Genomic DNA, 23,903 nt, shown 5'->3' with positions numbered 1-23,903 from the left:
CTGAAGACAGCGAGGATCCAAAGATTTCTGTCAAGGCCTCAGCAATTTCCTCTCCAGCCTCCTTCAGTATTCTGGGGTAGATCCCATCCGGCCCTGGGGACTTATCTACCTTAATATTTTTTAAGACACCCAACACCTCGTCTTTTTGGATCACAATGTGACCCAGGCTATCTACACCCCCTTCTCCAGACTCAACATCTACCAATTCCTTCTCTTTGGTGAATACTGATGCAAAGTATTCATTTAGTACCTCGCCCATTTCCTCTGGCTCCACACATAGATTCCCTTGCCTATCCTTCAGTGGGCCAACCCTTTCCCTGGCTACCCTCTTGCTTTTTATGTAAGTGTAAAAAGCCTTGGGATTTTCCTTAACCCTATTTGCCAATGACTTTTCATGACCCCTTCTAGCCCTCCTGACTCCCTGCTTAAGTTCCTTCCTACTTTCCTTATATGCCACACAGGCTTCGTCTGTTCCCAGCCTTTTAGCCCTGACAAATGCCTCCTTTTTCTTTTTGACGAGGCCTACAATATCATTCGTCATCCAAGGTTCCCGAAAATTGCCGTATTTGTCTTTCTTCCTCACAGGAACATGCCTGTCCTGTATTCCTATCAACTGACACTTGAAAGCCTCCCACATGTCAGATGTTGATTTGCCCTCAAACATCCGCCCCCAATCTATGCTCTTCAGTTCCCGCCTAATATTGTTATAATTAGCCTTCCCCCAATTTAGCACATTCATCCTCGGACCACTCTTATCCTTGTCCACCAGTACTTTAAAACTTACTGAATTGTGGTCACTGTTACCGAAATGCTCCCCTACTGAAACATCTACCACCTGGCCGGGCTCATTCCCCAATACCAGGTCCAGTACCGCCTCTTCCCTAGTTGGACTGTTTACATATTGTTTTAAGAAGCCCTCCTGGATGCTCCTTACAAACTCTGCCCCGTCTAAGCCTCTGGCACTAAGTGAGTCCCAGTCAATATTGGGGAAGTTGAAGTCTCCCATCACCACAACCCTGTTGTTTTTACTCTTTTCCAAAATCTGTCTACCTATCTGCTCCTCTATCTCCCGCTGGCTGTTGGGAGGCCTGTAGTATACCCCCAACATTGTGACTGCACCCTTCTTATTCCTGATCTCTACCCATATAGCCTCACTGCCCTCTGAGGTGTCCTCTCGCTGTATAGCTGTGATACTCTCCTGAACAAGTAGCGCAACTCCGCCTCCCCTTTTACATCCCCCTCTATCCCGCCTGAAACATCTAAATCCTGGAACGTTTAGCTGCCAATCCTGCCCTTCCCTCAACCAGGTCTCTGTAATGGCAACAACATCATAGTTCCAAGTAGTAATCCAAGCTCTAAGTTCATCTGCCTTACCCGTAATGCTCCTTGCATTAAAACATATGCACTTCAGGCCACCAGACCCGCTGTGTTCAGCAACTTCTCCCCGTCTGCTCTGCCTCAGAGCCACACTGTCCATATTCCCTAGTTCTCCCTCAACGCTCTCACCTTCTGACCTATTGCTCCCGTGCCCACCCCCCTGCCATACTAGTTTAAACCCTCCCGTGTGACACTAGCAAATCTCGCGGCCAGGATATTTATGCCTCTCCGGTTTAGATGCAACCCGTCCATCTTATACAGGTCACACCTGCCCCGGAAGAGCTCCCAGTGGTCCAGATAACCGAAACCCTCCCTCCTACACCAGCTGTTTAGCCACGTGTTTAGCTGCTCTATCTTCCTATTTCTAGCCTCACTGGCACGTGGCACAGGGAGTAATCCCGAGATTACAACCCTCGAGGTCCTGTCTTTTAACTTTCTGCCTAGCTCCCTGAACTCCTGCTGCAGGACCTCATGCCTCTTCCTGCCTATGTCGTTAGTACCAATATGTACAACGACCTCTACCTGTTTGCCCTCCCCCTTCAGGATTCCCTCTACCCGTTCGGAGACATCCTGGACCCTGGCACCAGGGAGGCAACATACCATCCTGGAGTCTCTTTCACGTCCACAGAAGCGACTATCTGTTCCCCTGACTATAGAGTCCCCTATAACTATTACTCTTCTGCGCTTTGACCCTCCCTTCTGAACATCAGAGCCAGCCGTGGTGCCACTGCTCTGGCTGCTGCTGTTTTCCCCTGATAGGCTATCCCCCCCGACAGTATCCAAAGGGGTATATCTGTTCGAGAGGGGGACAACCACAGGGGATTCCTGCACTGACTGCCTGCCCTTTCTGGTGGTCACCCATTTCTCTGCCTGCACCTTGGGTGTGACCACACTTACATAACTGCGATCTATGACGCTTTCCGCCACCTGCATGCTCCTAAGTGCATCCAATTGCTGCTCCAACCGAACCATGCGGTCTGTGAGGAGCTGCAGTTGGGTGCACTTTCTGCAGATGAAGCCATCCAGGACGCTGGAAGCCTCCCGGACCTGCCACATCTCACAGTCAGAGCACAGCACCCCTCTAACTGACATTGCGTCAATTAATTAAAATTAAAATTTGTCTTTTTTTTTTATAAATACTTTTTTTTTTTTTAAATTACAAAGTTACTGTCAACTATCTGTTTCCTAGCACTAGATTTCTAATAGAAATGCGATAGCTAACTATAATATCCTCCGATCTCTGGCTTAGATATCCTCTAAATTATAATTAAGTTATTATGTTTAATTAGTTCCCAAATAGTCAAAAAAATTTAGGTTAGAATCCCAACCAGCCACTCAGGTCACAGCTTTTCTGTCCCCCCCGACACACACAATTTGAAAAAAGGTATAAAAGTAAAAATCACTTGCTTACCTTCTGAGATGTTCTCAGGTTCTCTCGCTGACAGAGACTGCTCCTCCACCTCCAATCCTTGGCCTGCACAATGCTAATAATATATAATATAATATGGCACTTACCTTACACCAATGGGTCTTATTATTAGGTTAGAGGAGGAGGGTGGGTGGGAGACACTACACGTGTAGTGTCTCGGGTTTCCTCTCCACCAGAATTTATTGGGGGGGGGGGGGGGGGGGGACTTGCCAGAGGTCGAACTTCCGGTTCCCGCCGAAATCCAATGGGCTGTTCCTGTAAAGGTAAGAGCTTTTAAACTAACTACTCACCTCCCAGAAGGCCCCTGCGCACCGCTGCCGCCGAAATCCAAAGGGCTGCTCCTGTAAAGGTAAGGTTTTTAAACTAACTACTCACCTCCCAGAAGGCCCCTGCGCACCGCTGCCGCCGAAATCCAAAGGGCTGCTCCTGCAAAGGTAAGGTTTTTAAACTCACTACTCACCTCCAAGAAGGCCCCTGCGCACCGCTGCCGCCGAAATCCAAGTGCTCCAGGTGCTCCGGTTTCCTCCCACAGGCCAAAGATGTGCAGGTTAGGTGGATTGGCCATGCTAAATTTACCCTTGGTGTCCAGGGATGTGCAGGTTAGATAGGGTTACGGGGATAGGACGGGGGAGTGGGCCTCGGTAGGGTGCTCTTTTTCGAAGGTCGGTGCAGACTTGATGGGTAGAATGACTTTTACCTGCTCTGCAGGGATTCTATGATCTCATGAGACCCATACCGAACAAAAACCTATCATTTGGGAGAGAGACGTTCCTGATTTCTCGTGTGAATAAATTTATAATTTTATGTCCGCTGGTTCTTGATTCCCTCACCAAAGGAAATAGAGTAGATATGTAGAAACTACCAAAACCTTTTTAACATTTTAAACCCGTTTACTCTGGAAATATGCATTAACTGCAAATAGAGCAAGAATTTGGCATTTCTTATTCTTTTGTGTTAAATATGGGAGTTGTTGACTCGGCCAGTGTTTATTGCCGATGACTAAGTCATTTGCTAGGCCATTTCAGAGGACAGCTAAGTGTCAACCACATTGCTGTTGAGTCTGGAGTCACATGTAGGCCAGACCAGATAAGGACGACAGATTTCCTTTGCTAAAGGGCATAAGTGATTTTAAGACCATCGCTGATAGTTTCATGGTCACTAATTCTGAATGGTGAGTTGCTAGATTAATTAATTGGATTTAAATTGAAATAGCTAGCTGCTGCGGCGGTATTTGAGTATTCACCGTGGCTTCTGGATTACTGATGTAGCAATATTATTGCCCTTGGACTGGTGTAGCTCAGTCGGTTGGACAATTGGTTTGTGATGCAAAGTGAGGCCAGCGGTGTGGGTTCAATTCCTGTACCGGCTGAGGTTATTCATGAAGGCCCTGCCTTCTCAAACATGACCCATCGCCTGAGGTGTGGTGACGCTCCGGTTCAATCACCACCAGTCAGCTCTCCCCCTCAAAGGAGAAAGTAGTCACTGGTCATCTGGGACTATGAAGACTTACTTATTATTGCCTTATCAATCTCCTTCCCAGAGTCTGCCTTTTGCATTCCCTCGCACCCCAGAGTTTGGCTCACAGCTGATTCTGTAAAGGAAAGTGAGTTCCAGCTGGAAAATGGAAACCCATTTGACAAGAGTGATGGACAATATACTCCCTGCACATTGGATTGGATACATAGCTGGAGGAAGCATTACTGATTGGATTTAGCAGTTCAAGATTGAGTTTTCATAGAATATCATAGAATTTACAGTGCAGAAGGAGGCCATTCGGCCCATCGAGTCTGCACCGGCTCTTGGAAAGAGCACCCTACCCAAGGTCAACACCTCCACCCTATCCCCTTAACCCAGTAACCCCACCCAACACTAAGGACAATTTTGGACACGAAGGGCAATTTATCATGGCCAATCCACCTAACCTGCACATCTTTGGACTGTGGGAGGAAACCGGAGCACCCGGAGGAAACCCACGCACACACTGGGAGGATGTGCAGACTCCGCACAGACAGTGACCCAAGCCGGAATCGAACCTGGGACCCTGGAGCTGTGAAGCAATTGTGCTATCCACAACACTACCGTGCTGCCCGGAATAGTTTTGAGACTATTCCACTCTTCAGTCTTGTACGCTGAGTTAGAAAGTCCTATGTTCACCTATTCTGCACCACTTATGTGAGGGTTGAACAAATGAGTGTGTTTATTTAGTTTACACCAATAAAGACTTTACTGATTTTTAACCTCCACAAATAAAGGTCCCTCCCTACATTCCCCAACTTGATTTATGCCCACTCCACCCCACTGCTGCCATCCTATTAAAAGGTCTCGGGCAGAATGAAAATATGTGATGTTAGGGAAGACCCACATATCTTCTATGACACCAACTTCTAAAAGGGGACAATAGCTCCCCTCTTTGACCGTTAATTTGGATGTGGTGTGTGAACTATTTAAAGAATGAGGAAGAGAGTCCCAATTAACAGACAGCCTCTGTAGGGTAATGTAACCAGCTGCATCTGCTGTACGATAAAAGCTCAGGATATGTACAAACCTATAATAGCACATACAGAAATCCTGAAAAAATGTAAACTGCTTGGTTGCTAATGCATTATAATTAAGCAGCTGTTTTCAGTGTTGTTTTCCCTTTAAATTATTATAATTTGCCTCACTAGAATGTACAATTATAACCTGCAATAATAACATTTGTCTGTTTATTCACACCACTAATGTGTAATGTGGATCACACGAGAAGTAATAGAAGCCTCTCCCTACTTAAAGTAATCTGTTTGAGCTGGCCAGATACAAGTGATGCCAGGAGGTTGGATGAGCGTTCCATTATCAGATGATCTGCCAATGTAAACCATCTGACTCAAATCCTCCAAGCTACTTTAATATGCTGTGTTTCTGAGAATATAAATTTCTCAAGAAGTAACATTTTAATGGAATGTCTGGTGTGTGTGTGTTTTTAGATGACTGAGCAAAGAAAGCAGAAGCAGCGAATCGGCCTCCTTGGCCATCCTCCGCACATGAACATTAACCCTCAGCAACCGGCCTGAGGAGTCGACAGCACTTTGGATCGAAACAGATGGGCTCAGGATCTTTCACCCAACTACTGAAGCAGTATAAGTCATCAAAATGTTTACTTGTGCGCACCGTAGGAATAATTGACACTTCTTAGTCTTAAGGTTTCTTGCTACCATACCTAGATCCCGAAGGAACCATTTTCTGTCACGCTCGTTGGCATATTCTGCTTCCATTGCTGCCAAAGAGAAGGAATTTCAAGTGTTCTTTAAAGGTCTCCATTTGGAAGCAGCAGGGTTGTATAATAAAACTAATAAGCACATATGAAGAGCCAACTGGTTAAGATAATGGGTAGGGCCGAGGTTTTTGTATGTACAGAAAAATAGTTGTGTAACCAGTATTTAATGTCCTATTTTTGTAAGTTGACTGTGCAATATGACTAATGAATATGCAAATACTCTATATAACTTTGCATTTGTAGATGAGCACTGAAATGTACTACCTGTGAAGAGCCACATTGTCTTTTGCTAAACGAATATCCACCTGTTTATTTTCTTTGAAGCTGAGAGAGGAAGAATGGAAAATTTTGTATATTTGCTGCCTTAGTTTAGTTTTGTATAAGTACCTCAGTTTACAGATGGCAGACAAGTCTGTGACCAAGACCGTAGTGTTAATGACAGAAAATATACACAAAGCACTAATATTATACAAGTCAAGCGTGGTATTGACAGTTGTAAGATGCATAAGAAAAGCTATTTAATAAATATATAAAGCTGCTTTGGCGTGAGTTCTGTGATTTCTTTTTTAGGCATTTCAGTACCTGTTAAAATCCATGATATAATCTTTTTTTTTAAATGTATTTTATTACAAACATATATCAAAACAGGTTATAGCCAATAAACATACTTTCCAACAATCAACTATACAGTCTGTACAGATATTTCACCCTTTCCCCCCACCCCCTTGTGACGAACAGCTCCTCAAACACGGTCACAAACATCCCTCATCTTTTCTCAAACACCCCTGCTGAGCCCCTTAACTCATACTTTTTCTTCTCCAGCCGCAGGAAGTCGTACAGGTCACCCAACCAAGCCTCTACCCCCGGTGGCGATGCCGACCGCCGCTCCAGCAAAATTCACCGCTGAGCAACCAGAGAGACGAAGGCCACGACAACGGCCTTCCTCCTCTCCATGAGCTCCGGCTTCTCTGAAACCCCAAATATCGACAGCAAAGGGTCCAGGTCCACCTCCACCTCCTCCACTGTCCTGGCTAAGACCGCGAACACTCCCGCCCAGAATCTTCCCAATTTTTCACAACCCCAAAACATATGCGCATGATTCGCTGGCCCCCGCCCACACCTCTCACACTCATCTGCTACCCCCTGAAAGAACCCAATGAAAAATGAAATGAAAATCGCTTATTGTCACAAGTAGGCTTCAAATGAAGTTACTGTGAAAAGTCCCTAGTCGCCGCATTCCGGCACCTGTTCGGGGAGGCTGGTACGGGAATTGAACCGTGCTGCTGGCCTGCTTTCAAAGCCAGCGCTTTAGCCCTGTGCTAAACCAGCCCCTATCATTCTTGCCTGAGTCATATGCACCCTGTGCAGCACCTTAAACCGTATCAGGCTCATCCTTGCACAAGAGGAGGTCCCGTTTATCCTTCGCAGTGCCTCACTCCATACTCCCCAATTGATCTGCCCTCTTAACTCCGCTTCCCATTTCTCCTTGATCTTCACCACCCGCTCACCTCCCTGCTCCCCCAGCCACTTGTACATACCCCCAATTCTTCCCTCCCTTTCCACATCCGAAAGCAGCAGTCACTCCAGTAGGGTGTATCCCGGCAACCTAGGGAACCCCCTCCAGACCAACCTGCAGATACTTGAACTCACTACCCCTTGGCAGCTCTACCCTCTCCCTTAGCTCCTCCAGACTGGCGAGCCCTTCCTCCAAATACAAATTCCTCACTTTGACCAGCCCCACTTCCCTCCACCTCCTCTATACACTATCCATCCCCCCCCCCGCTCAAACCCATGAGTCTCGCACAGCGGCGTTAGCACTGACATCCCTTCCATCCTAAAATGCCTCCTCAGCTGATTCCATATCTTCACTGTGGACTGCACCACTGGGATCCCTGAATACCTACTTGGAGCCATTGGCAACGCTGGCGTCACCATAGCCCTCAAACTAGACCCCTTACAAGACTCCTCCTCCATCCTAACCCACTCTACCCTTTCTCCTTCCCACCAGTGCTGCACCTTGTCCACATTCGCCGCCCAATAATAATGAAGCAAGTTCGGCAACGCCAACCCCTCTGCTACTTCTGCCTCTGTAGCAGGGTACTCCCCACCCTCGGCACCTTCCCCGCTCATACAAAATCAGAGATGATCGTTTCCACTTTCCGAAAGCGGCCTTTGGTATAAAGATCGGGAGAGCCTGAAAGATAAACAAGAACCTCGGCACAATATTCATTTTCACCACTTGGACCCTCCCCGCCAACGTTGAGTGCAGTGTACCCCACCTTCTAAGATCCTCCCTGGCCTCCTCCACCAACTTTGTTAAGTTCCACTTATGGAGCCTCGTCCATTCCCTCGCTACCTGAAACCCCAAATACTTAAACCTATCCCTCGCTACCTTAAATGGCATAATAATCTTTATTAGTGTCACATTAGGCTTACATTAACACTGCAATGAAGTTACTGTGAAAATCCCCGAGTCGCCACACTACGGTGCCTGTTCGGGTACACTGAGGGAGAATTCAGAATGTCCAATTCACCTAACAAGCGGGTCTTTCGGGACTTGTGGGAGGAAACTGGAGCACCCGGAGGAAACCCACACAGACACCGGGAGAATGTGCAGACTCTGCGGAGACACTGATCCAAGCCAGGAATCGAACTCGAATCCTTGGCGCTGTGAAGCAACCGTGTTAACCACTGTGCTGCCATGCTGTCCTTTTGAACTCCACCTAAGGAGGCTAATCATAAAATTCACAAGAGCATCGGCTGGTGGGATGGGTGGACCAGGTAAAATTTAATGCAGAGAAATGTGAAGTCATGAACAGTGATTTTGGTAGCCTAGTGATATACTTAATATTAATGAAATGGTATGATGCCAAACTGTCAAATATGAAAATATCATTGTTCCAGATTGGTTAGCGCTGTGCGCTAGCACTCTTTCTTTTTCTTCTTAACACCTGGCATGAGGCTGGGATGAACCACATCTATTGGATAGAGTTACTGTCACCTGACCATTGCTGGAAGTGAGAAGAGTGGACATCAGTTGAAGGAGAAATTTGGACCCCCATCCCCTTGAGGCAATAGGTGAAAACTGTCACTTGAATGAAGTACTGAGGCTTGTCTGAGGATGGTTACCCCAGCACAGGGTGCTGCTTTCAGGAGAAAAGGGATAAAGGGAGAAATCAAATGGTGGGGGGAGCAGTATTTTGTTTTTAAGTTGATAGGTACTTTTCCCTTTTATTTAAAGCTCCTGAACTGATAACTTTGTTATAAAGCTGTAGGATGTTCTAGTATCTGTGAAATCAATAACTTGCAGGGATGTTGCACAGTGAGAATATAGTTTAAATAGTTAACATTCAGACATGTGAATAAGAAGCAAATATGCGACTAAGTTAACAATTGAAACAAACAAACAAACCATTTAAATGAATTAATGTGGCGCTGAGGACCTGGATTTGATCCGGGCCTCAGGTTGCTGTCTGTGTGGAGTCTGTATATTCTCCCCTCCTGGGTCTTACCCCCACAAACCTAATGATGTGCAGGGTTGGTGAATTGGCCATACTAAATTGCTCTTTAATTGAAAAGTTAATTAATGGTTTGCACTCTTTCCGACCACCTTCTCTCTCCCTCCCCCACCCCCACACACACACATTCTGAAGAGCAACTGGGGATAGATAATAACTACCATCTATCAGTTTCATTCAGGGAGATGGCATGTTCCCTATGGTTTGAGACAGGTGAATTTGCTCGTGTTGACATAGCCGTTAAGCTGCTGGAACTTTATGCTGTGCATGAATTTTGTGCTCCTTTGCACACAAAAAGAAAAATATTGCAGATGTATTTACATGGCACCTTTCACAAAAACAGGATGTCCTAAACTGCTTTCCAGCCAATTAAATATTTTTGCAGTGCAGTCAATTTGCACACGACAAGGTCCCAAAAACAGCAATGTGATGAACAGCCAGATAATCTGTTCTCGTGATGTTGGTTGAGTAACACATGTTAGCCTGGACCCAGGAGAATGCCTCTGCTCTTCAAATAATGCCATTTACACCCAGCTGAGGGGGTCAGGTTTAAACTCTCATCGGCATAGCAATCTCTGTCGGCGCAGCATTCACGCAGTCCTGCATAGGTACACCAGCTTCCATTTTGTACTCGAATCCCTGGAGCAGGACTTGGAACACTCAACCTTCTGATTTACAGGTGCTACTCACTGAGCCATAACCGAGATGCAGCAAATCTAAAACACAGCCAGAAAATGGTGGTGATTCTCCATGGGCCTGGCAGCATAAATTGAGAAGCACAAGTCATTGACTTCTCACTTATGGACTCTCAGCTGATGAAATGGCCCACAGGCACACAATCTCACACATTAGGATAGCAAGTTTCCCAAGGCACAGGAGGAAGCTCAACACCTTTGGAAATTTAATTGGGTAGGGAGCTAGTGTCTGAAGCAGAGAATTGAAAATTTTGCTGGTGAATAGTCTTTTTCTAAACAAAAGTCACTTATTTGTTTATTGACTATCCCCCAATTGCACTTCTCGATGGATTTGTAGGTCTTAAATTGTTTCAACCTGTCATGAAGGTACTAGTAATAATAACTGGTTTATCACAGGGCTAAATAGCTGGCTTTTAAAGCAGACAAGGCAGGCCAGCAGCACGGTTCAATTCCCGTACCAGCCTCCCCGAACAGGCGCCAGAATGTGGCGACTAGGGGCTTTTCACTATAACTTCATTTGAAGTCTACTTGTGACAAGTGATTTTCATTGTTTCATTTCATAATAATTATTGTCACAAGTAGGCTTACATTAATACTGCAATGAAGTTAGTGAAAAGCCCCTAGTCACCACAATCCGGCGCCTGTTCGGGTACACAAAGGGAGAATTCAGAATGTCCAATTCACCTAACAGCACGTCTTTCAGGAATTGTGGGGGGAAACCCATGCAGACACAGGGAGAACATGCAGACTCCACACAGACAGTGACCCAAGCTGGGAATCGAACCTGGGACCCTGGGCTGTGAAGCAACAGTGCTAACCACTGTTCTACCATGCTGCCCATTGTAGGAAGGTAGCTCCAGAGTTTTGACCGAATAAAATGAAGGAACAGGGTTACATTTCCAAGCCATAATGGTGACTCGAGGGGAACATGGAGTTGATGGTGTTCCTATGCCTTTGACCTTCTTTGTGATGTGCTATCAAAGAAAAAGCCTTGAACAGTTCCTGCATTGCTATCTTGTAGATGTTACACACTGCTGTCACTGTGGGTGTGGAGGGAGTGACTGTTAAAGGTGGTGCATGGGGTGCCAATCAAACGGGCTGCTTTGTCCTGAATGTTGAAGCTACACTCACCCAGGCAAATGGAGTGCACTCAAGCACACAGCTGACTTTCACTTTGTAGACCGGTTGGATGGGCTTTGTGGAGTCGAGGGCTTAGTTACTAGCCACGGGATTCCCAACCTCTGACCTGCGCTCATAGCCACAGTCAGTACACAGCTGGTCAAATTCAGATTCTGGGCAATGGTAACCCCCAGGATGCTGTAAGTGGAGGATTCAGCGATGGTAATGCCATTGGATGTCAAGACAAATGGTAGAATTCTATTTTATCCTGGATGGTGTGGACATTCTTGAGTTGTTGGGAGCTGCACTCGTCCAGGAAAGTGGAGAGTATTCCACTGCACTCCTGACTTGTGCCTTGGGTAGAGAGGCTTTGGGTAGTAAGGAAGCAAGTAACTCATCCCAGAATTCCCAGTCTCCAATCTGCCCATGTAGCCACAGTATTTACGTGTATTTCCATAAATTACTTTGAGTTGGCACCTACAATGGTGCGAGGGACTGTACAGTTTCAAGTATTTGTGTGCTACAAAGCGGAGATTTACAGGATAGAAACAATAGAATGTGTTGTTTGCCATAGAGCACAATTCTTCGAAAGAATGGAAATATATACACGTGTCAGTTAATAAGTAACTGCAATTATTGATTGCTCACCTGCCGTCTGGATAGGGAAATGTGACTCTCACGTGGTCACGCTGTGTTTAACACTGATAGGGGAGGCAGGTTTACGGTGATCTCACATGCTCCCTGCCTAAGCTGCACATGTTCAGTTCCCCAGCTGCCTAACTATCGAGTGGCTGGAACCCTTTCTAAATGGGAGGTGCCGCAGTTTCTGACTGCGTTCGGCCAGTTATCCGGCCAGAATGCACCGCAGTCAAAGCACAAGCAGGAGCCGGTTGGACACTGGGTGCTGTTGCGTGAGTCTGCCGGCTCGCAGGCAAACCCGCTGGGAGGGGAGGGGAGGGGGGAGAGAGGAACTGAATACTATCTGACTGTGGATCCCGCAAACCCCTCCCAGTCTGCAGGTTTGACGAGTCCTTGTGACCTGGGAATAAAACAAAGAGGAAATTAAACGCTCGCCACCTTCTGAGAGTTTGGGCAGAAGACCGAGCTTGCAGAGAGAGAGATTTCAATTGCGTGTGTCTTGGCCAGGCGGAGCTTGGGAATGGTTTCGTCTTTTTCAGTTTTGTGTGGCCAGACTTTGACACGTTCACAGTGGCTGGAAATCCCCGAGAAAGTCCTGTCCGTTGAATTACATTTACAAAAAATAACCGGTGGCTGCAATAGTAAGATTAAACCTATGGAAACAGGGTTTGGGGTTAGAGAACTTTTGGAGTTGCAGAGAGGGAGTGAGATGAGGGTTAGAAATCTGCAACATAACCTTTTTACCAAGTCAACTGGTGTTATTTTGAGCGACACATTGATCCTTGTCGTAGATCTTTACAAACTGGGGAAATTACATTTTATTTCCCGCAACCTGGAATATATTAGGATTTGGGGGGGCGGGGGGGCAGATTCCGAAATAATTTTTGAATAATAATTGGAGACAAACTTGGAAGAGACTTTTTCAGGGGGGTGGGGACGATCATGGGGAGTAAGATTAATTTGGTGAGCTCCTTTCAAAGAGCTGACACAGGCTCGACGGACTGAACGGCCACTTTGTTCCGGTGCTGCTTGTTCAGCTGCACCTCGGGTTGCCAACCCTCCCCCTGGAGTCTGCAGTCATTGAAAGCTTATATTTATATAGTCTCCTGAACGTGGTTCCGGGCAACTCCGGTGCAAATGAAAATGCATGTAGATATTGAACAGAATCCTAAATTTAAAAAAACAATGTTGGCGACAGGGGAAAAGGCTGTTTGACTGGGGGAGGCATCAGGTCATGTGATGATGTAACCTTCAGGGATCCGACCCACCAGAGTTGGCCGTTGGTTCCAAACCATCTCATTTGGCAGCGCTTAAATTTGGCAGCGCAGGAAATTGCAAACTGCTACTGTGGCTCCTGGAGACGAGATGTTCTGTGGCCGAATAGCAAGCATCTTGGACAATTCCCTTTCCACCTTCAGAATTGTGGGGGGACGTGCGTTTTCCCGTGAATTCAGCCGGAATGATTCACCTCCCCTCCCCGCTATGGGAATTTTAAAGTGAGAGAGAGAGAGAGCTGAAAGGCTAGACAACTGCTGTCATTCTTCGAAAAGACTGGCCATGCGTTTGTGGAAGGAACAAAAACACCCTCTCGTATTCCTTCAAGTAAAACACCACCTCCCTTGTGGATTCTGAGTCACACGGGACAAAAGAGGCCCTTCGGCCCATCGAGTCTGCACCTACTAATCTACACCAATCCAGCACTTGGTCCATAGCCTTCAATGTTGACATTTCCAATGCTCATCCACTTTATCAAGGTTGTGAGCACCCCCCACACCCCCGGGCAGTGTAATCCAGATTCCCACCACCCTCTGGGTGTGGTGAAAACATTTTTCGTCAAAACCCCCGAAATCTGCAGCCCCTCGCCTTAAAATGATGCCTCCCTTCTCCACTGACCCTTCAACTATCCTGTCCACACTTCTGAGGTAAATTAGTCCTCCCTGTGCCTGCTGCGGGCTTGGAAGATCTGACCCCCCCCCCCCCCCCCGACTCCTTCGAGGTGTCTGTTATCCTGAAAACAAAGAAAAATCAGGAATAGCATTCGAGTAAAAAACAACAGCGGGATGACCCTGCCTCGCTCCCGGCCGGGTGGGGTGGGAGGTTGTGCTATATGGATTGGGTGGCCCGTGTTGACTGCTGTGTTCAGTCACGTTCCTTGTGCCCATGGTCAGTCTGTGGAAAGCAGCAGCAACAGCTGCAGCCTGTGTGTGTGTGTGTCTCCGTCGCTGTAGCGGTGCCAAGGGAACCTCACGTTACCCCGCAAGCTGGCAGGCGGGGCCAAGTCCAGCAGGCAGCTGAGCAGCCAAGATGCAGAGAGAGGGGAGGAGAAAAAAAACCCCCAACACAAACACACTTAACTCTTCAATCCACCAGCCCACACCCCAAGCTGATCCAAAAATGGGGTTGACTTTTAAATGGGGACTCCCCCCCTCCCCTCATGAAGCTAGCAGTTTCCAGCAAGGAATACAAACATCTTGATGGCTCCCCCCCCCCCCTCTCCAAGGAATAAAAATATCTTGATGGTTCCCCCCTCCCCAAGGAATAAGAAAAATCTTGATGTCCCCCACTCCTCCTGCGAATCCCCCCCCCCCCCCCCCATCAATAGTAACAAGCAGTGAGACAGCTTCTCCCACCCAGGCTGGGGAGCTGCAAGGCGGAAGGCGAGAGAGAACCTTCTCCTCGGGTTTGATGCAGTCGTTCCTGCTCACGGCCGGAGCTGCCTTACTGTCACCGCCAGTTGCTCACGTTTCCCCGCGACGCTCGGGTTGTCAGATCGATGAACCTGCGGTCAGGCTGAATTGAAACTGCTTGCCTAAAAATCCGCAGAGCCGTCTATGAGGCTCGGGTAACTAACTGTGCAATGACCCCCATCATATACACATGATATTGTATCTCCATTTCGGGCCTTTGTACATTCTCGCCCCTGCAGTTCCAACCCAATCGGAGGTTAATTGGAATTTGAGGTAATATTTATCATTCAGAAAGGCGACACAGACCAGAACCCGGGGGTGCTGCAAAAAAGGATTTCCAAACAGACCCGGGAGAAGTGTGTCTTAATGATTGCAAATCAAAATGTAATTTAAAAAGAAATAGGAGCAATGGTTTTAATGCGACAATGGTGTATTCGCAAATGTTAAAACACATTTTAGCCCGTTCCATTAAAGGGGGAAGCATTCTTCACAGCGTTCATGGCCAGTGGCTTGCTCTGTGTTTGGGAGAGAAATCCGAGGATTATAGTGTGTTAGGAAACATGACCTTAAGAAAACACGAGTCGGATGACTTCGCTACAAGACCCAGAAAGCTGCACCGTTCTGACCACACGAAAATCCACTGCTGGAATTATCGATTGATAATCAATCACTTCCTGGGTGTCACATCCTCAGGGCGCAGGGACGTACATAAAGAGATATTTCTATATAATGCAAACATGCAGCATTCCGGGCATCAGGCTGATGAATCGTTCCGCTCCAAGTTTTTTTAAATGTTATATCTGATGTCCTTCCCACCCCCGTCTTGTTTTGAAGAGGCAGATTAGACAGGGCGAGGGATGTGTGCAGCCTCCATTACACGTGAGTCTCATGTGACTGGAGCTCTTTTTTTTACTGTAAGAGCAAAGACGTGCCTGGAGTCACAGGGTTGAACACGTAGCCCTATACACCCACACGTTCATTAAAGGCAGGATAGTGTGGTGCAGTAAACTCCGGCTGATCACAGTCAGCACAGAGACAGAGCTAGACAGACAGACAGACAGAGAGATAGATAGACAGGAAACCCCCAGGCAGCCAGCACTAACTAAAAGCAACAAAAAAAAATACTGAAATGGACAGGATCACAGCTGGCCAGCCTCCTCCTTGTCTGCCGAAAATCCCAACTTTTGAAAGCAGCGAGATGCAAGGGTATGCCTACGGATTTTAATTGTTATTCTTTATTTTTTTTGATCATGTTCTAATTGAAAAGAAAAATTAACCGCCTCTTATTTTTGCCTCTTTTTTCCCTCCCCGCAGAATGGAGTTCTCCCACATGTTTGTTTATAAAGCTAAAAGAGGCTTAAAGAGAGGCGACGACAGCAAGGTACTGTGCCCCTTTATCCTGCGTATGTGGGCATTGCTGGGTTAATATCTAGATGGGATTTCTAATTGCGGTGCTGCAAAGAAAAAAACGGCCTGTGCAGAAGCATAACGATTATTAACCCACCCGTATATATTTGCTTCAATCTCAGGAAACGTATAAATTACCACACCGGCTGATAGAAAAGAAAAGACGTGATAGGATTAATGAGTGCATAGCTCAGTTAAAGGACATGCTTCCCGAACACCTCAAGCTGACGGTAAGAGACACTGAAATGAGACGTGCTTTGGCAATAACTGCTTCACAGTGTTAACGGCGCCGTCTGACTGTCTGCCTTTCCATTTTTAATGTGGGGGGTGAGGGTGGGGGCTGGTGGGGACACTTGTTTATGTAAACTGAATTAGCCCTGTTTTGTTTTGTTTTCCTTTCGGGTAAAATGGAAGATCCAGAAACATTTGAAATGAAATGAAATTAAATGAAAATCGCTGATTGTCACAAGTAGGCTTCAAATGAAGTTACTGTAAAAAAAAACCTAGTCGTGAGGGAGAGAAGGTTCACAATCTGATTTGAAAATGAAAATAAGGAAACATTAGATCGTTTCAATAGGTGAAGCAAACTGTGTGGTACTGGGAGTAGGGGTGGGGGGAGTGCCGGGTGGGCAAGGGGAATATGAAATCCCTCATTTTGCATAACATACACACCTGGGAATTTCGGATTAGTTTGGGTAGTCCTTGGCAGCACGTTAAATTATTCCATTAAAATGGTTTCCAGGAAAAAAATTAAAACGTGTGAGGTGCAGGATTTTGCTCGTATCTCCTGTTCAGCAAACACACACTGGTACAGTACATTCAACATGGGAATCAACGTGGGACAGGATTTTAAATGATTAACTATTAGTTCTAAGGGCTTTTAATGGTTAGGTACCATTCACTTACTTATGGCGAATTTTAATGTTTGCTACCTGGCGAGTTTCTGAATGCCTGAGTTCTCCTGAATTTGTTTACTTCACCAGCCCCAGGTTCCTGTTGGGTGTGAGATGCAAGTTGATCTCATGTGGAATAGAGGTTTGACCTCACTGTGTCTGTGAATCTGTATTAGTTGTGATGCCATGTCATTAACCCCAGCAAGTGCCCTCGTTAATAATCCATACATCTTGGTTGCAGACTCTGGGACATTTGGAAAAAGCTGTGGTACTTGAGCTTACCTTGAAACACGTGAAGGCACTAACTGGCCTCATTGAGCAGCAGCAACAGAAAATACTAGCGCTGCAGAGTGGTCTGCAAATCGGTGAGTGTTGTGCTAGGACTCAGACCAGGCAACGACGTTTGGATTCTGTCCATTATTTGTTTACTTATAAACAAAATGAAATATTAGATTGCTTGAGTTTATTCATGCCTTTGTGACTATTATAATGCTTTTGAACATTGTACAATGACGTTAGCAGATTTGTGACTTCTGTCAACTACTGATCTATCTCCTTTTGTGGCTTTGAACTTTAATTTCAAGCCTTGCAACCTGTTGTCATAGTGGCAGGGTTGGCACAGTCCAAAATGGTGGTAGGAATGCAGCTGATTTTATTTATTTTCCACTGTCCAGACATTCGAGTGTTCCCAAACATGCTATTTTAAAGCTTTTGAGCTGTTTCAGAAATTTGCTTCTATTTATAAAACATGATGATGGGAACTTTTAACTTGGATCATGCACCAGAATCCATACTGGCTGCCAATTGTGAGCTCTGATCAGCAAACGAAAGAATGCCAGCCACAGTACACTCTAAGTTAAACTATGGGTGCACCTGAAGTCCATACACTGAAAGAAGATAGTAAATGTAAAATATCCTGAACTATAATTTCAGATTTGTCTTTTAATTTTAGCAGAAGGAATTTTTTTTGTAGGCCAGCTGGTTTAACGCAAATATCTTTACTTCTCAGGTGAACAGACAGCTAAGGCTTCTGAGTCCAGCCATGAAATGTTTCAGTCTGGCTTCCAGATGTGCGCCAAAGAAGTGTTGCAATTCCTGGCAAAGCATGAAAACCTGAGAGAGGTGAAGCCCACGCATTTAATCAATCATCTTCAGAAGATGGGAGCAGACATCCACACTGGGGGATATATCAGCGGGATAGGGCAGCCCTTGATACGGTACCCAGATGGAGATTTCAGGCCCAAGCCCTTGAGTGGGGCTGAAGGGCCAGGCAAAAACTGTGTGCCTGTAATCCAGAGGACTTGTCCGGCCAGCAGTGAGCAGAGCGGTAGTGATACCGACACCGATAGCGGGTATGGCGGTGAACCGGACAAGAGTGATTCCAAGCACGACCTGGAGAGCCCCAGGAGAGAAAATGGGCTGAAACACCCCCTGGTGGAAAGGATCGTCTCCATTAAACAAGAATATGAGGAGCCGCCTGTGAAGAAAGCTCGGATGGAGCTGACTGAGGAAGATGTCCATATTGCTAATGGAGACCTGGCTGTGGGTGGCTTCCTAGGGCATCATACGCCTCCTCTGTGTGTGCCTTTTTACCTGCTGCCTCCATCGGCAGCTGCCGCGTACATGCCCATGCTGGAGAAATGTTGGTACCCAACCTCGATGCCAGTCTTGTACCCTGGGATTCCTGCATCAGCTGCACTGTCCGGGCTGATGAGCCCTGATAAACTCTCTCCTCTCTTAATTCCTCAGAGGGGAGCTTCACCAGTCTCTTTATCTCCCACAATGGACACATCAGCTCTGATCCAAGCCCTGAAGCAAGTCCCACCCTTGGGTGTGGAAACCAAAGACTGATTTATTTTCCGAAAAGGAACTGCGATATAGTGTGTTTACATGAAAAGAAAATCTCAAATTTAAAACTAATTTGGAAATGACATAATGCCAGGATGGCTAGTGTTTACAGTTAGATTTGATGCCATTTTCCAATGGTTGTAGCCTAAGCTAGTGTAAACAGTTTGAAATGACTGTCAAGACCATAATTCATTCACAGTTGTAGAGAAAGGGCAGCAGATTGCTTCCGATGTGAAGCCTTTGCTTAAAGTGCAATGGATTTAAACAAAACATTTTATCTTAACTGTTCTTCTTTTCCAGCTAAAAGAAACCTCCAAAGTTTTCATATAGTTTCAGAAGTGTAAATGCACTGTCTGTGAAATGAATGTAAATGGTGAAATTATAGATGCTGCTTAAGCTTTCTGCTGTAATAATAGCCAAGGAACTGACTTGTGCTTTTCCTATAGCACTGATATGCTGCTAAAAGACCCCACCCAGTCTAAAAGCACCAAATATTAAATGTAACTGCTTCTGTATATACCTGTGTTTTTGCAGGATTGATAAGTCAGTAGTAACTATCCTTGCAGACTCTATAAAGGGGACGTTGAGTGGTATTGGTGACCATACGTCTGAGCGAGTGATGTTCAGAGTGGTACATTAAATGTGTCAGCATGCCGTTTGAGGGGACGTATGGATTTGCTGTAAATTTTGATGTGTTAAGCGTGAATGGTGGACAGGTCAAGATTTTGAGAATGCCAAAGTCACTACTGGATAGCCTCTTTAACGCACAATGCTTTGAAAACTTGTGATTAAAAATAAACTTTTTTTTCTCTTTGCCATTCGTAAAAAGATGTTGCCTTTTGGGTTGTGACATCTGGTAGAGGTCTGCTGGTAAACCCTTACATTTGTGTAAATACTGGAATGCAGGAAATATGAGAAGGTTGAATGTAATGTTTTGAAAAAAAAAGATGAAGATTAGTTTTGTATAGGGAGAGGTACACAGACTATTTTTGGAAACTTACTGCAGATGGAATATTGAATTGTACATATGTTGTTTATACATAAATGTTACTATTCGTTTAAAAAATGATTAATAAAATATTTTTCCTGTGGAATTGTGTATGTACAATTACAAATGTTGCAAAACAGTTAATATTTGCTCAATTAAAGCACTGGTTAGTGAGACATTTTGGAAACACAGTTGATCAAATAGCTACATCAGTTAATATAGTCTAAGCCAGTAGATCATTGTAAATACCGTCAATTAACTAATGTACTTGAAGGCCCATTCAAAATGGCTGCAAAATCTTAATGTGTCTGGAGCCGCATTCTGTCTCACGTGCTGTAAAAGGCCAACTAACATAATTCAACGTGGATAAATTATTTTCCATTGTTACCTATAATATGGAATTAAAAGCAGTGTCATGGATATTTAAGAGAACTACCGGATGATTTAGGTGCTGTGTCACTGCACTGTCATCTTTAGGCTCTGAAGTATTTTAGCCATCAGCTGGTCAGGGACAGTGGCAGCGTGCAGTTTCCCATGATCTGATTCTCGTTAATGTGCTTAGAAAAACGGGGATTGAAGAGGGCAGGAGACAGTGTAACTGCGATGGAGCACTGAGGTTTGCAGCATCCATTTTCTCCATTTGTACAGATTCACAGCACAATATTATTTTTATCTCGCAGAGGTCCACGTTTAAGCACTACTCTGAGAAGGAATTCACCAACTTATTTTTTTCCTGACATTGTGGAGGGCCATTTCTAAATGTAGTTCTGATCAAGAACAGGGCCCCAGTTTCACATTCAAGTGTAGTAATCTGAGAAGCAAGAAGGATAGAAAGTCTGCTCTGATGGCAATGCAAAGGATTTTCAAACATGATGATTAAAACTCACTTTTAGACCAGTTACAACAAGATATAAGCCATACGGGTTAATGATTCATACTGTGTGAAAACCGAGCTAGAACTTCAACCCAACAGGGTATGACCCCTGCTACAATAAACTGCATTTGTATAGTGCCTTTATTGTTGCTTAAAAAGTCCAAAAGGATTGGTTCAAATTGTAATTAACGTGTCAGGAGTTAACTAGTGCTACGGGATCACAGTTAAATATACTCTACATATATAATCTGCAATAGCTCTTTTTTTTTAAAAGACGCAATCCTCCAGCAGTTCAAATTTTTGGCGATGTTCCTGACAACTCGAGCTATTAACCCTAAGTTCTAAGTCAGAAGTTGGATTTTTTTTGTTTCTCAGTCTCCAGGCTTGGCCGGTTGCTGGCTAGGGTGCCTGAGAACAGCTAAAATTCCTTCCATCGCTGAAAGCGAGGGTGAGGGTTGAAAAAAAGCCTGAGCATGTTTCACAAAGTGCACTGGCTACAATCAGGGTCCGGATTATTCCATCCCAGCAGCGGAGTGGGAAATGAAGACGGAAAGGGAGAGAGATAGAGGGAAGTGGATGTTCAAAACCATCGGGGGGGGGGGGGGGGGGGGGGGTGGAAGTCTGGTACAGTCAAAGGTGCATTAAAACACCTTCACTTCTTGGCCATGTAACAACGCCAGCGGACAGTTCTCTGCAGATTGTGAACGCCTCCTGCTCCTTCTGCAAAACAGAGTAAATACTGGAGAGCTGCAGATTGTGACTGGGGGATTTGTAAGGGAAAATCACATTTGCAATCGCTCGTCTGTGAAAATGAGCACTCTGGACGGGTTGGGCAGAGCAGGAGCGGGGGGGGGGGGTCACGAGGGCGCTGCAAATGACCACAGACCCCCGCCCCCCAACCTCAACTTCCCAGATACCCAGCAGCTCTATATTAAAGCATGGAGTGAACCTCTCGAATTTATCCAATGCTTTATCCGTCTTTGCATTTATAACTCGAATAACAGCAGGAACCGCCCACTGGCCGGACGTGCAGTCTGAATCCGAATGGGAAGCGCTGATCTGAGATTGTCGCCCGGTTATTTTCCAGTTCAAACGCCTCACCCAGTCTTGACCTGCTCTCCCACGCCGCCCCTACAATGTCACGTTTCCGGCTCAGGCTCTTCATGTGCAGGGCTGACTAAATAAAGCCGCGGCTCGGCTTCTTGGAATAGACGTGCCTTGGCAGCGAGTCAGAATCGCCCTGTGCCACACTGCGAAACTGCGACTTAGCAACTAGAGATCCCCCCCCACCCCGCACACAAACACGTCACTGACAGGATTATATAACTCCTCTGAGCAATCCACTTTACTGGATTCCAGGCTACACTGCAGACCAATTAATCTACAGATTTTGACTCACACAGAGAGAACAGGCAGACTCCTGACGAAATAGTAAATAGAACTGTAGCTGAATGTATACACATTATATAATGTACAGACAGGGTAGTCTTTGTGTGTGTGTGCACAGGATAGTCTGTTTGCACAGGATAGCCTGTGTGTGCACAGGGTAGTCTGTGTTTGTGAACAGGATAGTCTGCGTGTGTGTGAACAGGATAGTCTGTGAGTGGGGGTGAACAGGATAATGTGTGTGTGTGTGAAAAGGATTATCTGTGTGTGTGAACAGGATAGTCTGTGTGTGTGAACAGGATTGTCTTTGTGTGTGTGTGAACAGGATAGTCTGAGTGGGTGTGAACAGAATAATCTGTGAACAGGATAGTCTGTCTGTGTGTGAACAGGATAATGTGTGTGTCAACAGGATAGCATGTGTGTGTGTGAACAGGATAGTCTGTGTGTGCGAACAGGATAGCCTGTGTGAGAACAGGATAGCCTGTGTGTGAGAACAGGATAGCCTATGTGTGTGAACAGGATAGTCTGTGTGTGTGAACAGGTTAGTCTGTGTGTGTGTGAACAGGATAGTCTGTGTGTGTGGGAACAGGATAGTCTGTGTGTGTGTGTGTGAACAGGATAGTCTGTGTGCGTGTGAACAGGATAGTCTGTGTGCGTGTGAACAGGATAGTCTGTGTGTGTGTGAACAGGATAGTGTGTGAACAGGATAGTCTGTGACTGTGAACAGGATATTCTGTGTGTGTGTGTGAACAGGATAGTCTGTGTGTGTGTGAACAGGATAGTCTGTGTATGTGTGAACAGGAAAGTCTGTGTGTGTGTGTGAACAGGATAGTCTGTGTGTGTGTGAACAGGATAGTCTGTGTGTGTGTGTGAACAGGATAGTCTGTGTATGTGTGAACAGGATAGTCTGTGTGTGTGTGAACAGGATAGTCTGTGTGCGTGTGAACAGGATAGTCTGTGTGTGTGAACAGGATAGTCTGTGTGTGTGTGAACAGGTTAGTCTGTGTGTGAACAGGATAGTCTGTGTGTGTGTGAACAGGATAGTTTGTGTCTGTTACAGGATAGTCTGTGTGTGTGAACAGGACAGTTTGTGTGTGTGAACAGGTTAGTCTGTGTGTGTGTGAACAGAATAGCCTGTGTATGTGTGAACAGGATAGTCTGTGTGTGTGTGAACAGGTTAGTCTGTGTATGTGTGAACAGGATAGTCTGTGTGCGAGTTAACAGGATAGTCTGTGTATGTGTGAACAGGATAGTCTGTGTGTGTGTGAACAGGATAGTCTGTGTGTGAACAGGATAGTCTGTGTGTGTGTGAACAAGATAGTCTGTGTATGTGTGAACAGGATAGTCTGTGTGCGAGTTAACAGGATAGTCTGTGTATGTGTGAACAGGATAGTCTGTGTGTGTGTGAACAGGATAGTCTGTGTGTGAACAGGATAGTCTGTGTGTGTGTGAACAGGAAAGTCTGTGTGTGTGTGAACAGGATAGCCTGTGTGTGTGTTTGAACAGGATAGCCTGTGTATGTGTGAACAGGATAGTCTGTGTATGTGTGAACAGGATAGTCTGTGTGTGTGTGAACAGGATAGTCTGTGTGCGTGTGAACAGGTTAGTCTGTGTGTGAACAGGATAGTCTCTGTGTGTGTGAACAGGATAGTTTGTGTCTGTTACAGGATAGTCTGTGTGTGTGAACAGGACAGTTTGTGTGTGTGAACAGGATAGTCTGTGTGTGTGTGTGAACAGGTTAGTCTGTGTGTGTGTGAACAGAATAGCCTGTGTATGTGTGAACAGGATAG

The 23,903-nt window shown here is 45.7% G+C and overlaps 2 protein-coding genes across 6 annotated transcripts in view; both read left to right on the top strand.

Annotated features, from left to right (window-relative positions):
- The window catches only part of itpr1b (inositol 1,4,5-trisphosphate receptor, type 1b), a 731,378-nt gene extending 724,781 nt beyond the window's left edge, over positions 1–6,597 (top strand). For all 5 annotated transcript variants that reach the window (XM_072472138.1, XM_072472140.1, XM_072472139.1 and 2 more), the window contains one exon: positions 5,770–6,597. In XM_072472138.1, the coding sequence (XP_072328239.1) occupies positions 5,770–5,856 (87 nt within the window). In that variant the 3' untranslated portion in view covers positions 5,857–6,597. The remainder of the gene's footprint in view (positions 1–5,769) is intronic.
- Positions 6,598–15,644: 9,047 nt separating this feature from the next.
- Positions 15,645–19,959, top strand: bhlhe40 (basic helix-loop-helix family, member e40). Its single transcript, XM_072472135.1, has 5 exons — positions 15,645–15,923; positions 16,032–16,098; positions 16,247–16,354; positions 17,259–17,382; positions 18,027–19,959. Exons 1-5 carry the CDS (start codon positions 15,847–15,849, stop codon positions 18,866–18,868), a joined length of 1,218 nt encoding a protein of 405 aa, XP_072328236.1. The 5' UTR covers positions 15,645–15,846; the 3' UTR covers positions 18,869–19,959.
- Positions 19,960–23,903: the final 3,944 nt, after the last annotated feature.

The sequence above is a fragment of the Scyliorhinus torazame genome, chromosome 13 (assembly GCF_047496885.1).
Source record: "Scyliorhinus torazame isolate Kashiwa2021f chromosome 13, sScyTor2.1, whole genome shotgun sequence".
NCBI classification, from domain to species: Eukaryota; Metazoa; Chordata; class Chondrichthyes; order Carcharhiniformes; family Scyliorhinidae; genus Scyliorhinus; species Scyliorhinus torazame.
Note: the sequence above shows the minus strand (reverse complement) of the source record. Positions and strands in the feature narration are given on the sequence as shown.